This window comes from Centruroides vittatus, unplaced genomic scaffold, assembly GCF_030686945.1.
Source record: "Centruroides vittatus isolate TY-2023 unplaced genomic scaffold, ASM3068694v2 contig_579, whole genome shotgun sequence".
Taxonomy (NCBI): Eukaryota; Metazoa; Arthropoda; class Arachnida; order Scorpiones; family Buthidae; genus Centruroides; species Centruroides vittatus.
In genome coordinates this window covers 56770-77889 of record NW_027122347.1, presented here as the reverse complement: position 1 = coordinate 77889, position 21120 = coordinate 56770, and the positions used below count along the sequence as shown (strand labels likewise).

Sequence of the window (21120 nt, the reverse complement as noted above, 5' to 3'; positions counted from 1 at the left end):
TCGTATTTTTAGTTATAAAATTTATTATACGAGTATTTATAATTAAATTTGCCAATAAAATATTACTTTTATTATTATTATTATTTCAGAAATTAATTATTTTCATTTTTAAATGAACTAATTAAAACCGAGATTACAATCACGTGACTATTCTCTTTCTTGATTGGTGGTTTCTGAAATTTAAAATTTACGTCATCAGTTGTTGTTGTTGTTTATGGTGTCGACACACAAGTAAAGACGAATTTTATAGGATTTGTGACAAGGTGAGATTTATTTGTCCTTATTTAAAATTTAGATAATGATTTTTTTTATATAATGTTTTATCTGCAAGCGCAATTAAATTAATTTAGCGTATTTTTTGAATAAAGAAAGCGTGTATATAATATTATATCTGATCGATAGTATTAAATATTATTGCAATATTGTCGGATGGCAACATGCGCGCGACGCGTCGCGATGCCCTCGCGCCGCGGTATACGCGGTTACGGTATAGACCGTTTACTAGTTTTCATACTTCTATTAAATATTTGAACGTATTTTAATTAAAAAAACAAACTAAAGATCTTAATATTTTTCTATTATCTAGCATGTTTTTCATTTTTGACTCTTTTCGCTCATCAGAGGGTCTTTTTCTATGCGCATCATGAGTTCGGCCAGGCCCACAATGGGCCTGACATATCCAGGACAAATCGCCTTTGGGAAATTCCTGAGGTTGCTCGCCGAATTTTTGCCTGAATTCCCCAGAGAAGTAGAGTGTCGCGTTAATTGTCTCGTCTATCCTGCCGTTAATAAATCTTCAATATTTATTCTGCGTTAACATTGACAGTATTTATACATTCAACACTATCAAAATTGACCATAGTAGGAACTAATTTGTCGTATGATAAATCAAACGCACACACGACACAGGACCATTGTAAGAATTATGGAACTGACACAGAACCGAGTTCTTATTTTACAGGGTCCATTACAAAATATAAATGTGCCCCTTTTCAAGCATTAGCCCAGCACGAGGCGAATGCATCAGCTTGGCACTCTGAGGAACCCGATACGTCGGTCCCCTTTCCTCATCGCCCGGCAGAATCCATGATGGGCCTGAAAAATCCTCTTAGTGTCCACGGGACAGAAAGAGTCCAAAAAAACAAAATATCTTTTGTTTATATGAATGTTCTATATTCTGTAAATCAAGAAAATGTCTTTATTTTCCTCATAATAATTTCCTATTGTGTTTTCATCAAAGAATACGTCTTACAGAAGCTATTGTTTCAATAGAGGTTAAATTATCAGCTGTCATCTAATAATTATATTTTGTTTTTCAATTATTGGCAGTGACGTTGGTGGGCTTAGACGACTTTGTTTATTACGTAACGTGATACGTGGGTATAATCAGCCGGTATAATATCGCATAGCGGGCCACACAATTTAACGTGACGGGCCGCGGGTTGGCCAGGCCTGGTCTAAAGGATAGAAATAAATGAGTTATACCATAACGGTTATGTTCCGAACGGGGTAAATACAGTATTCTCAATTGCATAAAGTATTAATTGCAAGAGGCGAAGATACTCTCTTCGGCTCGCAACAATACAATTCTAATACTCGACAAATTAAATTCGGAACAATTAATTTTTTTTTTTATATTCAAGGAAATGCTATTGTAAAATTGTTATTAAATAAATACGAGTATTATATTGTTGAATGGCGGTACTTTAATTACGATCACCTAATATTTATAAGCTTATCTGAAGTTACATAGGATTTATAAATTTGAAATTTATTTGAAGCATTAATTTGTATAATTTACGTATCAAAATGTTTACACGAATTGTTGAAAAATTTCAAATAGTTTTATTTTTGTAGAAAAACATGAGTTAAGTATGTATTAGGAAATCTGTGTAAGTGTACTGTGTTTTTAACATAACGTTGCACATCCCCATCAAATTCCTTTAGGATATTTCGCAATTAAACTGCGTTGACAAATGGTTTTATGAATGATTAAAAAAAATGTAAATTAATTTGTAGCGGGTTTTTCTCATTTTTGCCTGTTTTCGTCCAGTGGGTACTAAGAGGACCTTTATAATCATATCCATTGCTAGCCTGATAGTCGAGACAGTTACAACGTCAGCCTACTGTTTTGAGAGAGTCGGGATCGAATTCGGGTGACAACCCCAAGAATTTTCCTGGGAAATCGGACCAATCTTTCACCATCCAGCCATCCCCATTGTGGGCTTACTCAAAACCACGATTTTAGTCTCTCTTAGTGTCCACAGGGCGGAAAGAGTAAAATTCTCGGGCTTTCTACTGTCCACTTATAATTATACAGTAGTGGATGTTCGGCCGGATGGCCGAGCGGTAAAGGTGGCAGCCTACCGCTCTGGGGGACCCGGGATCGAATCCGAACGGGTCGAATAATCCCCAGGAATTTTTCGGGGGGTGGTCCGTTCGGATATGTCGGGCCCCGTCCCTCACCACCCGGTCGCCCCATTGTGGGCCTGGCCGAACCCATAATGGGCCTACTAAAAGAGGCCCTCTTAGTGCCCACTGGGCGGAAAGAGTTAAAAAAAAAAAAAAAAAAAAAAAAAAAAAAGTAGTGGATGTTCTAAAGTTACTGGGCTTCATCGCTCATCACCTTATCGTGCGTATGGCCAAACCGCATAGCGGGTGTGATTTGGTTTGATAGGGTATGTTTACGCAACACAACTCAGAGGAAAATGGCTCTATTTAGTTGGGTAGAACAAGTGAAGAAAATCTGAAAAACTCCACGTGATCAATCCATCGGTCAGAAGTGAATATATGACAAACCACCAGTGTTTTTTTTTTAACTCTTTCCGCCCTGTGGGCACTAAGAGGGCCTCTTTTAGTAGGCCCATTATGGGTTCGGCCAGGCCCACAGTGGGGCGACCGGGTGGTGAGGGACGGGGCCCAACATATCCGAACGGACCACCCCCTGAAAAATTCCTGGGGATTTCTCGACCGTTCAGATTCGATCCCGGGTCCCCAGAGCGGTAGGCTGCCACCTTGACCGCTCGGCCATCCGGCCGCAACCACCAGTGTTTAGTGGACCTTAGCTATTCGGCCACCAATGGGCTCTGATGAGTATGGGAAAAAGATCTTGGTGCGCATAGAGCAGAGAAATTTAACAAATAAAGAATTCCATTAGTATCTATAAATTTTTTCATATTTATTTAATGTATTTAAACAGAACCTGCTTAGTAAGCAAATTTCAGATTTTTGTCTTAGTTACACAAACTCTCATTTTAAATTATATGAAAAGCCCGCGTTAAAGATTATACATTTATTAATTATTATTTTTATTTTTATTTAAAATTACCATTAAGTCCAACTTTTACTGGATTCGAATTTAGTCTCAGTTACATATTTTTATTATTAAAAATTTCCTTGTTTCAACGACCGTTTTTATTCTTGTAATACTGTCCCAGATTCTAATGTTATTCTTCCGCATTACGTGATTCAACTTTCATGATTATTTAACATTATACTTCACACAGTAACGAAAAGCTTATGTAAATATGAGTAGTTTCTTATATTTAAGTGGTTAACTTCTCTTATTTATTTTATCATACATAAGCGTCGTACCCAACGTATTTTATCATGGCGGCGCACAATAGAGGTAAACTGGTGGGGTAGCAATAGATTTCCACTTCACAAATAAAAGCTTAAAACCTATATCGTTAATCTTACATATAAAATATTTCCCTACAAACTAAAATACCCAGCACTAGAAGGCTTTTTATACTATCCTTGACCTCTTAACAGTAATCTGGTTATCTGTTCGTTCGATAAAGAACACTAGCATTAGATACATGTTTATTTAACGAAGTACAGTACATACATTTAAATCGATTAATCTTAGTATTTGAATTTATTGATTCATAAAATTAGATATTTTACATTATTATCAATCGATTTACAACTATTAACGAAGTCTACAAATTACCAGTACCGTTAAGCTATCGATCGTTAAATGACGTCAGCGGTTAATGGCCTTTGAACATCGGCATTGACGTCATCTAACAGTGACGGTAACGGCTGATTTGTTCCAACCTTTTCAGCCAATAGTATTTAATCTTTCTGTTGTTTTAAAATGGAGGACAATGCAACAAAGAGAATCCGCAAGCCTAATTTTTCTCATTTAGAAATTGAAAGGCTGGTAAGTTGCGTGGAGGAGCGGCCATATTTAAATAATATCGAGTTAGGAAAGGTTTTTAAAACGACTCACGAAGTAAGAAATGCTTGGGAAGAAGTGGCGAAAGAAGTTAACAGTTGTTCTTTTATTGGTCTTGTAAGAAGCGGTAGAGAAGTGCGTGATAAATGGCAGGATTTAAAATGCCGCATTAAGAAGAAAGCTTTAAATATTCATAAATTAGCCAGAAATTCGGAAGAAAAATATCCTATTCCTGAATTGCTTCCAATCGATAAAAGGATTTTGAAGTTTATTAACTGTAATAATAATATTGAAGTTGAGTGTACTGTTGAAACAACACAAGAGGTTAGTGCAATTTTATTGTATTACTGTATATGTAATTAAATAATCTTTTAAGTTGTGCTTTTTTTTTTTCTTTTTGTGAACTCTTTTCAACCTGTAGGTACTAACAAAGGATTAAAAGGCCCTGTTTGCAGGGCCCACCAGTAGCCAAGTGGGAGTTCCCTGAACACTGGGAATTCAGTCGTGGGTTCATGCCTCGCCAGGATGGGTTGGCCACGTGAAGTTTTCCGGGTTATCTCCACATCTGTAACACCTGAATATGGGCCAGTTACCCTTAAAAAGACCACCCGGAAAGTATCCCCTAGGCAGATCGCCCAAATTTTGTGTTGCCGTAACTTAATAAACAAACCCATATGCGGATGAGTAGCAAGGGATAGAGTTTGGCATATCCAAAATGGCCACCCTCTAAAAAATTTATGGGGTTTTTTATGATTCATTCAGATTCAATCCCGGATCCTCCGGAGCAATTTGCTGCCTTTTTAACCACTCAATCATCCATCATTTAAGTTTTGCTATTATCAATCATCTGACTTTTATAAACAAAGTACCTTGTTACTGCTTTTACCACCTCTCTGCATCTTATTTTTTTACTCTAATATATTTACTCTCTGCGGAAGGAAGAGATAAGGAGCTTCCTGCATCCTTCCTCGTCTCTCCTTTCCATCTTTTCTTTGGGTTTATGTTATAAGCTTACTTACTAATGAACATTTCTATCTTAAAAATTTAAAAAATTAAAATTTTCAGGAACCATATGAAGGAATATTGGAAAGTACAGATAATGCCATTGAAGTTAATTCTACCATAGTTTATTGTCAAGATTCAGAGAATACTCTTTTAACAGAAACTCCATTTTATCATGTAAATAAACAAATTGAAGCTTATACCAGTAAGTTTTTTTCCCCCTATAATTTTATTTATTTAATTTATAAAAATCCATTAAACGTGATTAAAATCAAACATTTATCTTTTAGCTTCCAGGGATAAGAGGATAAAAAGGAAATACCAACACAGATGGGAAGTTCTAGAAGAAAAATTAGAAAAACTTTTAACTACAAATGATGATATCAAATGTAGTTTAAAGGGTATAAATGAGTCATTAAAAAAGCTTGTAGAAATTCAAGAAAAAAGATTAGAATTTGAAATGAATACAAAAATTAAATAAATTTTATTTGCTAGTGTTGAATGATAAATAATTTAAAAATTTACACACAATAATTTCTAAATTATGTAAGAATATTTTCATTATAACCATTCTTACGTAATCATTTCCCAACAAACTATTAAGGCAGAGGCGAGGAACTTTTTTAATTAGAAGGTCGCATCCTATTTCTGAAAACTCTCATATGTATATTCATTCAGTATAACAACATACACATACAAAAAATGTACATTTAGATAGATATCTTTATTTAAAAAAAGGACATAAACATACTTTTATAATACAAAATTAACAGAAAAAATAAACTTTTACCATTTTACATTTTATCCAACTGTAGTAGAAACTACAAAAAGGAGCAAATTTATTGTTTGTTATAAGGAATGACAAAGAGCATTCTTGCGTGTTTTATTTACACTTTCAAGTAATAAAAAATATTTCATTTCTACTAAATTATCATACTAGGCTTAAGTAAACAAAGTATAAAATGCCCACCAGTAGCCAAGTGGATAAAACTACTAAATACTGGTAGTTGGTCCCAAGTTTATGCCTGGTCTATGCATTGGTTGCATGGAGTTTCCCAGGTTTTTGTTTTTTTACATATAAAGACTTGTAGCTATGAGGTCCTGTGAGGTGATTTAAGTTCCCTCAGCTTAGTAGTGCCCATATGCAGTATATATAATATAATTCATGCTTTTGCTTTCATCACATATACTTAAACTATAGCTAATAAACCTATGCTGGCTTAAAAAAGAATACCAATCATAATTTTTCAGTTTGCCCCTCTAGCCCCAATGATTTATTCCTTGGTATGAAACTGTACATGTATAATATGTTACAGTTGGTGCCATTTTTCTGTAAAAAGTCCTTTCCTTAGCAGATCATCTTTGTGTTGTGTTGTCTTATCCCATCAAAACAGTCAAAGCAGAAATTGTAGTGCATAAAGTCTATAAACCAAAGGTCCATCCAAAGAAGAAAAACATATTTAAACTCACTTTTTAGTAATATATCAAATATTCTAAAAGAGTTACTAAAATACTGACCCTATCAAACTACGTACTAAAATACATTCACCCTATCGAAAAACAAATCCGTTTACTGTTTTACTTATGTGATATTAGTGATGAAATCAATTCAGTAAACAATTAACACCTTACTAGTTTAATTTAATTTATAAAATGAGACTATTTTAATATAAGTTAAGCATTTTATATTATATACAAGTGTATACTTATATCAACAACTTATATTAAATTATTTAAGAAATATCTATGTCTACATAATAATATCTTGTTTGTAAATTGTGAAACTATTCAAAATACATTTTTAATAAAATGTTTTTTATTTTGAATCGCCAATAAGCTATAAAATTCAGCCCAACTAGCTAAATTTTATAGACGAATACGCACCAACGAAACCCGATAATATGACTAACAACACACCCAACTTTATTTTATAGCTTAAAAGAATAGGAAAATGTTATTTTGGTAAATAAATTTTTCATCCCCTTTAAAAAGACAAAACAAAATCAGTTACAATGTACTAATATTCTTTATTTTCTAATATGGAACTGTTTATAAAGCAATGCAAACACTTAATCAATGAGATTATAAAGTGACTAAAATACATTTTCAAATATTTAATAGCTGATTAGTAAGTTAATAAAAGTTAATGAATGAATAAACTCAATAATTAAATAAACATATATATTTTTTATTTATTTTAAGACTTTATCTGTATATTTAGAGGCTTGCTATTAATTATATGTACAGTTTTTGAACCACTTTTCATCCCCTTCCTGTTATGTACAGTAAAATGTACTTTTAGTAAACACCTCCCTTTAATTAATTATAATAGTGTAAAATTGTCATTATTATTAAATACTGGTTATTGATTCCGGTATGGTATTATACAGTTTATTTCCAAGGGTAGAACCTCAGCTTTTACCGTTAAACCTGGCTTGCTTAATTTTTCTGGCTCCAATTACATCATAAAACTGTGTATTATACTTCTATCCTATTTACAGCTCTGATCATGAATTGATCCTCCTATATTGCCAAATACTACTGTATATTATATACGTAAAACTATTTTATCTAGAATTATCAACAGTAAACAAAAGAATATGTAAATCACGATAATTATTAGAGGAATAACTGCAATATCATTTGTTATATCAGGCCTTAAGGAATAATAGATTAAAAATGATAGCATGACAGACAGCAGGATCAGTATAAGTTTTTCAAATTATAAATTTGTACATATTATCAACAGAAGATATGACATTGGAAGATAATTTTAGTGAGTCTAACATTACAGTTTAAATGCAGTTTTGTTAATTTGTGTTATAAATCTTGTATTTTATAAATATTTAGAAAGATCAATCAACTATAAAGTAAATTTTATCTGATTTTTCAGTTCAACGAATCCATGTTTTCCCAATTTAGGATCATAAAGAGTTCTTGGAGCAGGGCCGGATTATCGAATAGGCAAAGTAGACAAATGTCTAGGGCCCGTAATCCGGAGGAACCCGGCTTCAGTGCAGAAGATTTCTCTGTTTCGATTTCGTAACTCAAATTGAAATTTGATAGGACAGAAAAGGCTGTATTTAACAATTCGTAATAAGCTCCGCTCAACTAGCCATTACCTAAAAACAAAAAAAAAAAAAAAAGGTCAACAGCCACCCGTGCGTCAGAAGTAATGTACGCCACGGGATCTCTCGCGCCATCTACAAATATTCCTAGGGCCGCGTCTCGTGGTAGTACTGATGTATGGATGGTTATGATTTATTTTCTAAATCTACACTTATACGTCGCGACATCGCATATTCGATATAGCATTCAAGTTGCTCGAGTGCGAAGATATTACAATTCAATAGTGTTTTATAAAAGAGTTAAAAAGTTATGGGTGACACCACGATATACGCACCGGGTGTCACCCATGCTAGCTATGCTAATGTCACATTATATAAGATTTGTTTAGATGCAACTTATTTAAATGGGGCCCCAATTTAAATTTTGTCTAGGGCCCGCTAGAGGCTTAATCCGGCGCTGTCTTGGAGTGTCGACTATTTCGGTTTTAAAGAATTTTTTCCATTTTTAATAGCTCTATAAACTGTAAGCAATAAGACAATCCACCCATAGAAAATTGGTAAAACAAAGAGGAGGATGCTTTGTATCAGTTGTCTGACATCAGTCTTGTCTAAAAAAGTAGAGTTAATGTTACCTATGGTTCCAAGATGGCGGCTCGTCTGATTCCAGCAAGGTAATAGTGAGGACGCACGTTCTAACCTAACCTATTCTAATAATTTTGTTGGTAATAATTATGGTAATTTATTAGAATAGGTTAGGTTAGAACGTGCGTCCCCACTGTTTCTCTTCTTCTATTTACTGGAATCAGAGACGAGCCGCTGTCTTGGAACCATAGGTAACATTAACCAAAACAGTAGCGGATCTAGAATCTAATCTCAGAGGTCGATTTCAAAATTTGTCTAATATAAACAATACAAATACATAAAAGTGTTATCGCTTTAAGAATTAAAACAAATTGCACTTAATACAAGATCTTTCTTAAAGATCTTGTATTAAGTGCAATTTGTTTTAATTCTTTGTGTTACGTGCAATATTCTGGAACACAAGATCTTTCTTAAAGATCTTGTGTTCCAGAATATTGCACTCAGAATATTGTGTTCCAGATATGTTATTCTCCTCCCCCTGTATTTCTGCTCGACCCGGTCACAATGAGCCATTCAGTGTCAAAGCATCCCGAAATACAAATACCCTTAAAAAACTATTGATACATCAAAAAATAATAAAAAAGAAATTTAAGCCCGGGATCGAATCCGGATTGGTCGAAAAACCAAGAATTCTTCGTAGGATGGTCCGTTTGGATATGTCGAGCCTGGTCAAATCCATAAGGGACTTGCTAAAAAGGCCCTCTAGTGCCCATAGAATGGAAAGAGTTCAAAAGATAAAAAATAGCAGCTTATATAAAACACAATGCTTCACTTCATCATGGTTCCACCAGTGACAGAGTGGATAAAACTCCAGAATACTATTGGCGTTTAGTTGGTCGCGGGTTTGCACCTCACTAATGAACTGGTCACTTGGCGTTTACCTGGTTTTCTTCGTGTCTAACACCTAACAGGAGTCAGTTTTTCACCTGAAGCCCTCTCGTGTGAAATCCCCCAAGTGTTGCATTGCCTCAATCCATCAATTCAATCCTCTTCATCTTTCTTTTCAGGAATCAATTGTATGAGTTTCTTGCATGCTATCATTTTCCTTCTTATTTCAACGTTAAAAATAGCATTTTTTTTTTTTTCCCTAAACAATGACAATTAAAAGAAATATTTGTGTTTAAATGCTGTTGGAAGAATTTCCTGAATATTTTTCCTGGTTGTCATTATAGTTTTCCTTATACAAGTGTTTTTGCTCGTTACTGTAGATGTAATTTTTATTCTGCTGTTAAACATAATTCATGTTTACTCAGAAGTAAAAAGTAGGTAAATTTTGAATTTAACATAAATTTAATTTTTCAAAATGGCAAATGGAAAGAAAGATCTCAAGTATGAGTATTTTCAAACTAAAAATGGTTTTTATCACCCATCTAACTAGCTGTATTCTCACTACACAGTAAAACTTTGATTTAATGCATCCGAAATTAACACTAAATTAAGTTTGGTGCTAAACAAGTATTTCAAGCAATGTTGACTACACCAGGATTGATGCGATAAGGCAACACAACATATAGGTGATCTACCAAGGAGGGATGCTCCGGGTTGGTCCTCCTATAGAAAACAGGCTCCTCTTTAGGTATTAGACACATGGAGTAAATTTGGAAAATCCATGTAGCAAGCCCATTGATGAGATGCGCACCCACGACCAGTATGATTATTTGTTCGTTTGTATAACGTGACACGTGGGCTATCTTCCGAGGGGAATGCCTCACAAGAAGACATTCTAAAGGAAAATGGTCTCTGTTTAGATGTTACAAACATGAAGTAAACTTCATATAGCCAGCCCGTTGGCAAGGCTGAACCCACGACCACTCCGTCTGACTTTGGGACCCACCAGTGGTGGGTCCCAAAGTCTACACAGTTTGAAAGTCATATGAGTTATAGTCATTTGATTTGGTCTATCAGTGCACCACAATGAACATTAGTCGTAGGTTTAGCCTGACCAAGAGGCTGGCTGCGTGAAGTTTTCCGGGTTTTCTTCAGATGGAGCCAGTTTCCCATAAAAAGTTTTCTCGGGAGACATCTTCTTGGCTAATCGCCCATGTGTTGCACTACCTTATCCCATAATCCAATCCAATTTAATCCACAATGCAAAATCTATAAGTCTGTTTGATTGTAGACACTGCAAATTTCTACGTAAATTTGACGACATTCTTCGGAATTTCTTATTGTAAAACTGAAGAGGTGTCGCGAAATTCACATAAAAATGTCCAAGATCCCAACCAAACGAACAGCTAGGCCTATTGAAAGCTTATTTATTTAATATTTAATGGTGAATAGGATTTCTCAAACAGGATCCCAGTTGTTTTTTTAACCCGGGAAATCCCGCAAATTTCTTAAAAGTTCACTTTTTTCTTATTTTATGTTAAGGTTGAGGAAATTTTACAAATAGAAAGTATAATTAACTCAAACTGTCAGAATACATTTGTATTTATTAATTTTGAACCTACTTATTAGTTTTTTAAATTTTTTCTCGTTATGGCATGACGAAAGGTCAATAATCTATACACAGTTTATTTGTGGCAGGACTGTGAAAATTCTTTACTTGTTAGAACCTGTAATATCTGGAATAATTGTGCTTACGCTGTCTTAATTTTTAACCATGCCCAGTAGCTTTATAACTGCGTAACGCCAGGTTGGTCAAATTGGGCAAGGGTACAAACGAAGTCTGCAAGTGTGAAGTTTTTCTTCATAAACCTGATTATTAAAGACAAACGAACTGCCGAATTATTGGGCTATAAGCTTAACGTTTCTATTAAAGCAGCCGAGGTAGACAAATCAAGAATACTAGAGAGCAAAAGAAGTACTACAATCTCGAAAACGAACTAGAAATCTTCCAGGCTACGGGTGGAGAAACACATAACATCTGTTTTCTCTTAAAAGCACTAAACACGATTCCACAGGAAACAGTTCACTTTTATCCCGGAATCCTGGGACAAGCAAAAGACCGGGAAATGAGAAATCCTAATGGCGAATATCCATTGACATGTATCCTTGACGCTTGTGTGGGTAGCGCTATATCCAGGGTTTATTTCGAAATTTATGACCATTCTATCGAATACCTGTGTAAATAGTGCCTAAAGGCAATAATATATCACATTACGTAACGTATTCAAGGTTGAATGTAATAAAATTATAATTATAGTAATAAATTTAAGGAGCCGAAGTTTTTGCTTTCTTTCTGCTGTTTACTTAAGCTGTAAACAGTTTTCATAATTTGGTAAATGTTATGTAAATTCAGTCTATTTTAAGACAATTTTATATTCATTGTAAACACAATTAACATTTTAAAACACGTTTAACCTTATTAATTTTTTGCTTTTGACAGGTAACCTTGATGTTATAGTTTACTTATTTTCCTTATTCCTGCTACTCATTATCATTATCAGGTATGTTTTTATCTTACCTTACGTATAATATAACGTGTAAGTTAAATTGTCAGGTGGCTTCTCTAAAGGACGGATTCAAATTGGATCATGTACTCAGGTATTTTTCATAGTTGATGGGTACCTCACTGTTTTCTCGTGCTAAAGGTGTTTATATGTAGATATTAATGTTTGTGATGGAGGGACCTCCTATGTTTTCACTAATGCATTATCTGCAAAATTATAATTACTTGATTTTTATAGAACTCATCAAATCTTAACCACAAAATGAAGCTTCTTTATGCCATTTTGTGGCATCCATCAATGGCCAAGTGGATAAAACCACCGAACACTGGTAAATACTGATAGGTTCACACCTCACCAACAGGCTGGCCATGCAGAGTTTTTCAGGTTTTCATCACATGTCTAACCAGAGCTGTCGAGAGAAGAAGGACGGAATTTTTTCCCAGACCCAGAAAAAACTTAGGGGCCTATAGATAAAAAGAACCTGGACCCCTCTCCGCAGCCTTATTGAATACCTTAATAGGGGCCATTTTCCCGTCGAAAGTCCTCCAGGGAGGCATCCTCCTTGGCAAATTACTATTGTGTTGAGTTGCCTTATTCTATCAAACTAACCCATAAACATTTTCAAAATTTAAAAATGAAAGTTAATACAGTAATTATCAAATATAAAAATCAGTTTCAGACTTTATACCTCTTATACAACAATTTACAGACATATATATATATATATATATATATTCTCAGTGCCGTAACTAGCCATTCCTGTGCCCTGTACAAGAATTTGCATTTAGGCTCCTTAACTAATTAGGCTTGGGAAATTAATAAAACAAATACATGCATTTTGGCCCCCCCTTCCAAGTGGGCCCTGTGCGGGTGCATTTGTTGCACCTGCCTAGTTACGGCACTGTATATTCTTAACATATTTAAATTATATAATCATTCAGCCATTTAGACATAGAGGGTAGCCCAAAAGCCAGTTAACCTTGTAAATACAAAATTTTTATATTATTTAAATGCTATATTCAACTTATATCATGTTTTCTCCAGTGAAAAGGAAAATACTTTATATTTTTTTAAAAAGCTAAGTTTATTATTTGTATTTAACATGCAAGTGGAACACGAAACACAGCTAACTGACATTTGAGCCACCCTATATATAAAATTACTTGCAACTAATATAAATGATTAAAATATATTATTTTAATTACATCACTACACTTCGAAACTCAATAATTGATAAACTCATATCTACAAAGATAAGTAAGTTATCTAGAAATTCTTTTTTCAGACATGGCTGATGTCAGACAACTGATACAAAGCATCCTCCTCTTGGTTTTACCAATTTTCTATGGGTGGATTGTCTTATTGGTTACAGTTTATAGAGCTATTAAAAATGGAAAAAAATTCTTCAAAACCGAAATAGTCGACGCTCCAAAAGCTCTTTATGATCCTAAATTGGGAAAACATGGATTCATTGAACTGAAAAATCAGGTAAAATTTACTTTATAGTTGATTGATCTTTCTAAATATTTATAAAATACAAGATTTATAAACACACAAATTATCAAAACCGCATTTAAACTGTAATGTTAAATGCCTTAAAATTATCTTCCAATGTCATATCTTGTGACATTTAATATAACTTCTGTTGATAATATGTACAAATTTGTAATTTGTAAAACTTATATTGATCCCGTCTGTCTGTCACACTGTCATTTTTAATCTATTATTCCTTCAAGCTGGATAACGAGTGATATTGCAGTTATTCCTCTAATAATTATTGTGATTTACATATTGATTCTTTTGCTTACTGTTACAGAATTGATAATGCTGGATAAAATAGTGTTATATATGTTGTTTTTCTACCTCCAATTATATCATAAAACTGGAATGTATTATACTTGTGTCCGATTTACAGCGCTGACCTTGAATTGATCCTCCCATATTGACAAATGCAGTAGTACTTGTCAATATGGGAGGATCAATTCAAGGTCAAATTTGAATAGAACTAAAATGAGAAGTAACGAGAGATTGATTTAAGATCTAACTGGATATATGTCATCAAACTTAGTTATATAGAAAAATTGTCTATATTTTAGACAATTATAACACACTCTAGATTCTAAAGAGTGTTATAAGATAAGGAGAGCATTTATTTATGTTAATTTATATTGATTTACTTAAAAACAAGTCCCAATATTTCATAATAAATGACTTGCTATGAGCAGTAACATTTGATTTTGTGAATAAATGCTATTTTAGGAGTTTTGTTATAAATACATAACAAAATCACAAAAGCACAGTATATTGTATACTACTTTATTAATATAGGGCATACGTCTCCATTATGTGGAAGCTGGAGATAGAAATAAACCATTAGTATTACTCCTGCATGGCTTTCCAGATTTTTGGTACAGTTGGAGACATCAGATCCCTAGATTGGCTCAAAAATATTGGTAAGATCAGTTAAATAAATACAATTCATCTGTGTTTTATCATAAGTAATTAGCTAAACAATGGTTTATTTAGGGTGGTAGCTGTAGATTTGAGAGGATATGGAGAATCTGATCATCCTTCAGATGTGAAAGCTTACATAATTAAAGAATTATACGAAGATGCCAATGAACTTATTACATCTTTTGGTAAGTTGATGCATTTAAATTTCACTATTTGTTAGACCAACCAATAAAATAATTGACTGATTATAGGAAGAGATTCAGCTATAGTTATTGGTCACGATTGGGGTGGCGTAATAGCTTGGTATCTTACCATTTTGCATCCTGAGAAAGTTAAGAAATTAATTGTCATCAATAGTCCTCATCCAAGAGCTTTTTCTTCTGTTTTTAGAAGAAGCTTGAAACAATTTCTTATGAGCTGGTAAGTGTGTTAAATAAATAAGTTTAGCTGTAATATTGTTTTAATGCATTATTTTATCATCATGAATAATTCGGATTCAATTTGATTTTGATGTTCTCAGTTTCTCACAATAGCACATGTTTGTACATTGTTCCTATTCTTCATTCATTCTGGGTGATCTCATTGAGAATCAGATTCCTCTGTCATAGTTATAAGATTTATTAAAATGTTCATTTCAGCCTGTATTACCCCAGAAACTCAATACAACTTATATACATGAATAGGGTTTAAGATAGGAGTCCCTAGGGGTTAAGGTAGACATTTAAGATAAGGTGTGGACCAACCATAAATATGGAACATCATCATCGCTTTTGACTTCTGTATAAAAACCACCCACAAGGAAGACCAGGAGAAGCAATTGCTCTTCTTGAGATTTTTTCTAACTCTGTCCTTTGGGCACTAAGAGGGTATCTGCTGGATTTGCTTTAATCTTTCTTCTTGGTTAGTTAGTTCATTTAAATTTATTTATCTTATTCCCTTAAAGCAAAATCGTTTCAACACTTTTGTTTCCTATCATGATTTTATGAGAGAGATTAAATTTTATGGTCCTTTGTGCAGTGGCATAGCGAGGGGGTGCAAGGGGTGTATCATGTACCAGGCACCACTCGCAAAAGGGTGCCCAAATGGTCTCCAAGACAAACTATATGTGTTTCTGGAGGGGGAGGGGTGCCAATAAAGTGTCGTGCCCCAGGCGCCAGTTATGTTTGCTATGCCACTACCTTTGTGTGTAGGATTCTGGCCAAACCGGCTTTACTGTATTATTGCTATGTGAATTTTTACATCAAAATCATTTGCAAACGATATCCTTATATTTTCAAACTATATATTATGTGTATTCATTATTATTTACATCAACAGGTATATGTTCTTCTTTCAATTACCATTTCTACCTGAGGTTTATATTCGAGCCAACAATTTATCTGTTTTATCAAAGATATATCAGGGAAAAAACAAAAACCATTTCACTGCTGAGGAACTGGAATGCTATAAACACGTGTTCTCCCAACCAGGTAAGTTTTTAATATATTTATAATAATATAAACTTATATTACAGGATGGTCTAAAGTTAGTTAACCATTGTAATGACTAAATTGCTGTCTTATTACATGCTACACTTTAACACATTTAATTTCTGATTCAATTACAAAGTTTATCTGAAAATCACAAACAGTTAACTGACTGGGGCCACCTGTATAAGTATGTAGTTGCACGTATGCATTAATGTGAGAATCTGAGAAAATCATACGAATTCTCTAACTAATTTTTATACTTTCAGGTGCACTGACTCCTCCTCTGAATTATTACAGAGCAAATTTAAAATCTTTGGATAAAAATGAAAAAGACGTAACTGGCAAAGATAAACTGGATACCCCAACTTTAATAGTTTGGGGTGATCGCGACATAGCACTATCGACAGATTTGGTTAAAGCTTCTATAAAACATTGCAACAATTTGAAAATAGAAATGATAGAAGGTGCAAGTCATTGGGTACATCACGAGAGACCTGAAACAGTTAACAACCATATTGAGAATTTTATGAAAAATTAATGTTTCTACACCTTGTCACATAACATTTATGTAAAGTTTTTTTCTAGAATTTTCATAATGTACATCGCAAAAATATTTGTTTATTAAATTTGAATGTTTAAAAGCGTCTTGTCTTTATTGATTTGTTCCTATAAATATGATTCAATTATGTAAGCACTAAGAATGCCTTTTCCAGTGTTCATCATGGGTTCATCCAGGCCTACAATGAATGTTATCAGGTAGTATCTGTTTTAGGTATTTGCTGTAGGTGTGCAGCTTTCTGCCTTAAAGTGTCATGGGGTAGTACATACGTGGTACAATCCAAAAGTTCGGGGACTGCAGTAATCTATGACAACAAAAGCATGCATTTGAAGTTACAGCGCATGAAATGGATTTTACCAAACCACCTCTACGTGTTCAGGTTAATTTCGCCCATGTCATGTGATTAAACCGTGATCGCTGCTGTTTTTTTCCAGAGATAGTTACCTTTGTTCTGCGACGTAATAAAAGTGAAGTTTCAAGAAGAACCTCCAACAGTTCGACTTCGCCATGGTAGAATCACCGTACACCTTTCTTAGCAATTTTAAAGTCTCCGTAGGTGTTTTACCTAAACGCTGACAAAATTTAATGTTGGAGGTTCTTCTTGAAACTCCACTTTTATTACGGCGCAGAACAAAGGTAACTATCTCCGGAAAAAAACAGCACTCGTGGTTTAATCACATGACATGGGTGAAATTAACCTGAACACGTAGAGGTGGTTTGGTAGAATCCATTTCATACGCTGTAACTTCAAATACATGTTTTTGCTGTCATAGATTACTGCAGTCACCGAACTTTTGGATTGTACCATGTATATCCTGCATCCTTTTCATGTAGCGCTATCTATTAGCAAAAAAAAAATAAATGCTAATTGTTGTTGGTTTGTGATATATTTTTGATTTTTGGATTGTTGGTAATATCGCCAACTAACTTAATGCCTACCTAAAGGCATCATCACTATGGAATCACGTTAAAAAGTTATCCCTTTCGACGAATATCAGGGTCCATCTATTGGGAGACAGTTTTTTAGTTTCATTATAAATACTCAGTTCAATAATTGCACATTTTGGTTACTAGGGCCATTGTTTTTATCACACTTTCTTAATTCCACACCCCCTCAAAAACCCGAGTAACGCCGGGCACACGTCGCTAGTTAATTATATACTGTATATAAAAATGAATTGTTGGTTTGTCCTTTATACAAATCTTTATTCCTAAACTGATTAGGACCAAAGTTTGTATGAGCATTACTTAGACCCTAGAATCCACATTAAGCTATACGGTTCCCCAAAATACTAAATTAATTTCAGCCTACATCCGATTTCTTACCGGTACATGTAGCGCTATCTGTTGACAAATAATTTTAAAAATAATTAAATTAAATTCATACAAAGAAAAATATAAGGGGATACTATAGATTACCACCTATGGAATTTCGTGTGTTTGGGTATATATCTGAACTCGGGATCGAGACGAGTTCGACGATACTCTACTTTTGGACCGGAGACGAAAAATAAGAAAGTTATCATACTTTTTTCCGGCGATCGCACGATGATAGGGAGTCGCGTCGCTCTCTCCGCTGAGTCGGCCTCGCTATCGCGATCGGGAGTCGCGTCGCTTGCCTTTAGTAGACGTTTCCCCCTTTTTTTACTTTGTTCAAGAACTACCGTGAATCGATCACTAGTTTAGCACATGGCGACGTGTGGTGGCTCCCATACGAGAGGTCAGTCGGGAGCACGAACAGTGGGAACGGCCGCCATGTTCGCTGCCATAAGTAACATTAACCGAAATGGCGATCGCGCGATGATCAGAAGTCGCGTCGCTCTCTCCGCTCTCGTATCGCGTGTTTAACCCTCCGGGAGATGACCGTAGTCCGACGTCATGGTTTGCAGACTTTACCGCAAGATGGCAATACTAGCAACTACGGTGCCGTCTGCATGAGAGCATTAAAAAAGTATGGTAACTTAAAAAGTGTGATAACTTTTTTATTTTTCGTCTCCGGTCCAAAAATAGGGTACCGTTGAACTCGTCTCGGTCCCCTGAGTTCAAATATATAATCAAAGTCTTGAAATTCCATAAGTGGTAATCTATAGTATACCCAAATATAATTTAAAAAGCAAATATATTCACTTAATTACTGCAACAATGTTATATCCTGGAACGAGCAATTATTTATTGTGACATCGTTACGATGTTGGGGCTGCGATTTTTAATCATATTGTTAATTAATTTATTTAACTTAATATATGTCTCCACCTCAAATTAGTATGTCCTGTAGGTCATTTGAGGTCAAGTCTGTTTTTTTCAATGGGAACGCATATTTTTGACCCCGGCAATGGAAAGAGCTGGAAATTTCACAATCAGCCACGACCTTGAGTACCAAATTTGACCTCTGAAGGTCATTTCAAGCATGATAATTTTAAGCGTGGTTCAACAAATGCATCGAAGTGGAAGGGCATCATTTTAAACATTTGTTATAAAATTTTCTCCCGAAACCAACATCTCAAGCCAGCGCCGGATTAAGCCTCTAGCGGGCCCTAGACAAAATTTAAATTGGGGCCCCATTTAAATAAGTTGCTTCTAAACAAATCTTATATAATGTGACATTAGCGTAGCTAGCATGGGTGACACCCGGTGCGGATATCGTGGTGTCACCCCAAGTCACACCGTAGTGTCACCCTTTTTAACTCTTTTATAAAACACTATTGAATTGTAATATCTTCGCACTCGAGCAACTTGAACGCTATATCGAATATGCGATGTCGCGACGTATAGGTGTAGATTTAGAAAATAAATCATAACCATCCATACATCGGTACTACTACGAGACGCGGGCTCTAGGAATATATCTAGATGACGTGAGAGATCCTGTAGCGTTACTTCTGACGTACGGGAGGCTGTTAACCTTTTTTTTTTTTTTTTTTTTTTTTAGGCAATGGGTAGTCGAGGGGAGCTTAGTAAGAAAAGAATTGTTAAGCACAGCATTTTCTGTCCTATCGAATTTCTTCAATTTTTAACTCGTTTCCACACAGAGAAATCTTCTGCACTGAAGCCGGGCCCCTCTGACTTACGGGCCCTAGACATTTGCCTACTTTGCCTATTCGATAATCCGGCCCTGTCTCAAGCAATGGTGAGAAGTAAAGTGACTCACCAAAAACAAGGACTGCTATAGTGAGAGACAAGGGAACTCACTGAAAATAAGCACCTCAAAGGGAGCAGAAAACTACTACGTCCACATCAAGTGCTAAAAGCAGTGAATGCTTTTAAAGTTCAAAGTAATAAGGTCATGAAAAATGTAACTTTTCCCTCCCTGCCTATTCCAGTAATAAAAAGTATGGTTTCCCATTATAAACAGCTTATAACTTAAACCTTAAAATAATCTTGACCTTTGACCTAGACTATACAGTCAAAGGTATATCCGGTTGTGAAATTTCCCACTCTTTCCATTGCCCGTGTCAAAAATATGTGTTCCCATTGAAAAAACAGACTTGACCCTCAAATGACCTTGAATGTCAAGGTCAAGGTCACCAATTGGTTGGCCCTTCAAAACCCTACAACTTTTGTCTACACCAGGCCTGGCCAACCTAAATCGTTTTGCGGGCCACAATTTAGGCAAACATGCTTTTAAGAAAGTAAAACAAATACAAAATGAATAAGATTTTATTGTTATACCAAGAGTTTGTACTCGCACTTGCGCATTATAACAATGACACATGCAAATTTTCATTTATTTAATTGTTTTGGTATACACATAATGGAAAACAAAAGTTTTAATAGATATATAATATCGCTTAGCGGGCCACACAATTTAACGTGACGGGCCGCATGCAGCCCGCGGGCCACGGGTTGGCCAGGCCTGGTCTACACCTTTTTCCCAAAATAATGAGATCCAATTAAGTTATTTCATTGTCTGAAGATAAAAATTCACCCTGTATATTTTAAATTTTCAATTGGCTTTTAATATGCCTCAAAACCAAACTTACCATAATCACCACAAATGAATTTTAAGGTGACGTTAGGAATTTATTATCTAATGGAATCATTCTCTTTCATGCAATAAAAAATGGGGGATTCACATTTAAGAAAATGAAGTTGAATCTGTTTTTATCGATTGTTGCAACATTTATGATGAAACCGGATAGTCCCATCTCGTGGTTCCTTGAAGTGTAATATTTTTAGTTTAATAACGTTTTTGTAGGGCCGTATTGAGTTATTCCAATGGACTGATTAAAATGGACCATCTTGTATAACACAAAGGACGTGATATCCGCTTAGCGAAGAGTCGCGTCGCGCACAATGGTTTAGCTTCCGATACTAATATAGATTTTATTGTTAAATGTTAAAAATTATAACA

The 21120-nt window shown here is 34.7% G+C and overlaps 2 protein-coding genes across 5 annotated transcripts; both read left to right on the top strand.

Moving 5' to 3' along the window:
- The first annotated feature begins 203 nt into the window (after positions 1-203).
- LOC136979116 (epoxide hydrolase 4-like) lies at positions 204-16854 on the top strand. 3 transcript variants are annotated; one of them, XM_067275038.1, is made up of 8 exons: positions 245-263; positions 12224-12284; positions 13573-13775; positions 14616-14740; positions 14814-14926; positions 14993-15161; positions 16059-16210; positions 16477-16854. In XM_067275038.1, the coding sequence occupies exons 3-8, from the start codon at positions 13575-13577 to the stop codon at positions 16746-16748; spliced, it is 1032 nt and encodes a 343-aa protein (XP_067131139.1). In that variant the 5' UTR covers positions 245-263; positions 12224-12284; positions 13573-13574; the 3' UTR covers positions 16749-16854. The 3 variants fall into 3 exon arrangements, with proteins under 3 accessions (XP_067131140.1, XP_067131139.1, XP_067131138.1); XM_067275039.1 differs by lacking the exon at positions 12224-12284 and having other exon boundaries at positions 204-263; XM_067275037.1 differs by lacking the exons at positions 245-263; positions 12224-12284 and adding an exon at positions 12357-12381.
- LOC136979117 (uncharacterized) lies at positions 3585-5682 on the top strand. Of its 2 annotated transcripts, none has more exons than XM_067275041.1 (3): positions 3585-4168; positions 5249-5390; positions 5476-5682. In XM_067275041.1, exons 1-3 carry the CDS (start codon positions 4103-4105, stop codon positions 5664-5666), a joined length of 399 nt encoding a protein of 132 aa, XP_067131142.1. In that variant the 5' UTR covers positions 3585-4102; the 3' UTR covers positions 5667-5682. The 2 variants fall into 2 exon arrangements, with proteins under 2 accessions (XP_067131142.1, XP_067131141.1); XM_067275040.1 differs by having other exon boundaries at positions 3591-4507.
- Positions 16855-21120: the final 4266 nt, after the last annotated feature.

What these genes read in the sequence shown, in the direction of transcription:
- LOC136979117 (XM_067275040.1), top strand. Translation starts at nt 4,103, where the DNA reads ATGGAGGACAATGCAACAAAGAGAATCCGCAAGCCTAATTTTTCTCAT. An exon ending in CTGTTGAAACAACACAAGAG is followed by an intron (nt 4,508 to 5,248) that starts GTTAGTGCAATT and finishes TAAAATTTTCAG; the next exon opens with GAACCATATGAAGGAATATT. An exon ending in ACAAATTGAAGCTTATACCA is followed by an intron (nt 5,391 to 5,475) that starts GTAAGTTTTTTT and finishes TTTATCTTTTAG; the next exon opens with CTTCCAGGGATAAGAGGATA.
- LOC136979116 (XM_067275037.1), top strand. An exon ending in AAACAATTTCTTATGAGCTG is followed by an intron (nt 15,162 to 16,058) that starts GTAAGTGTGTTA and finishes TTACATCAACAG; the next exon opens with GTATATGTTCTTCTTTCAAT. An exon ending in ACACGTGTTCTCCCAACCAG is followed by an intron (nt 16,211 to 16,476) that starts GTAAGTTTTTAA and finishes TTATACTTTCAG; the next exon opens with GTGCACTGACTCCTCCTCTG.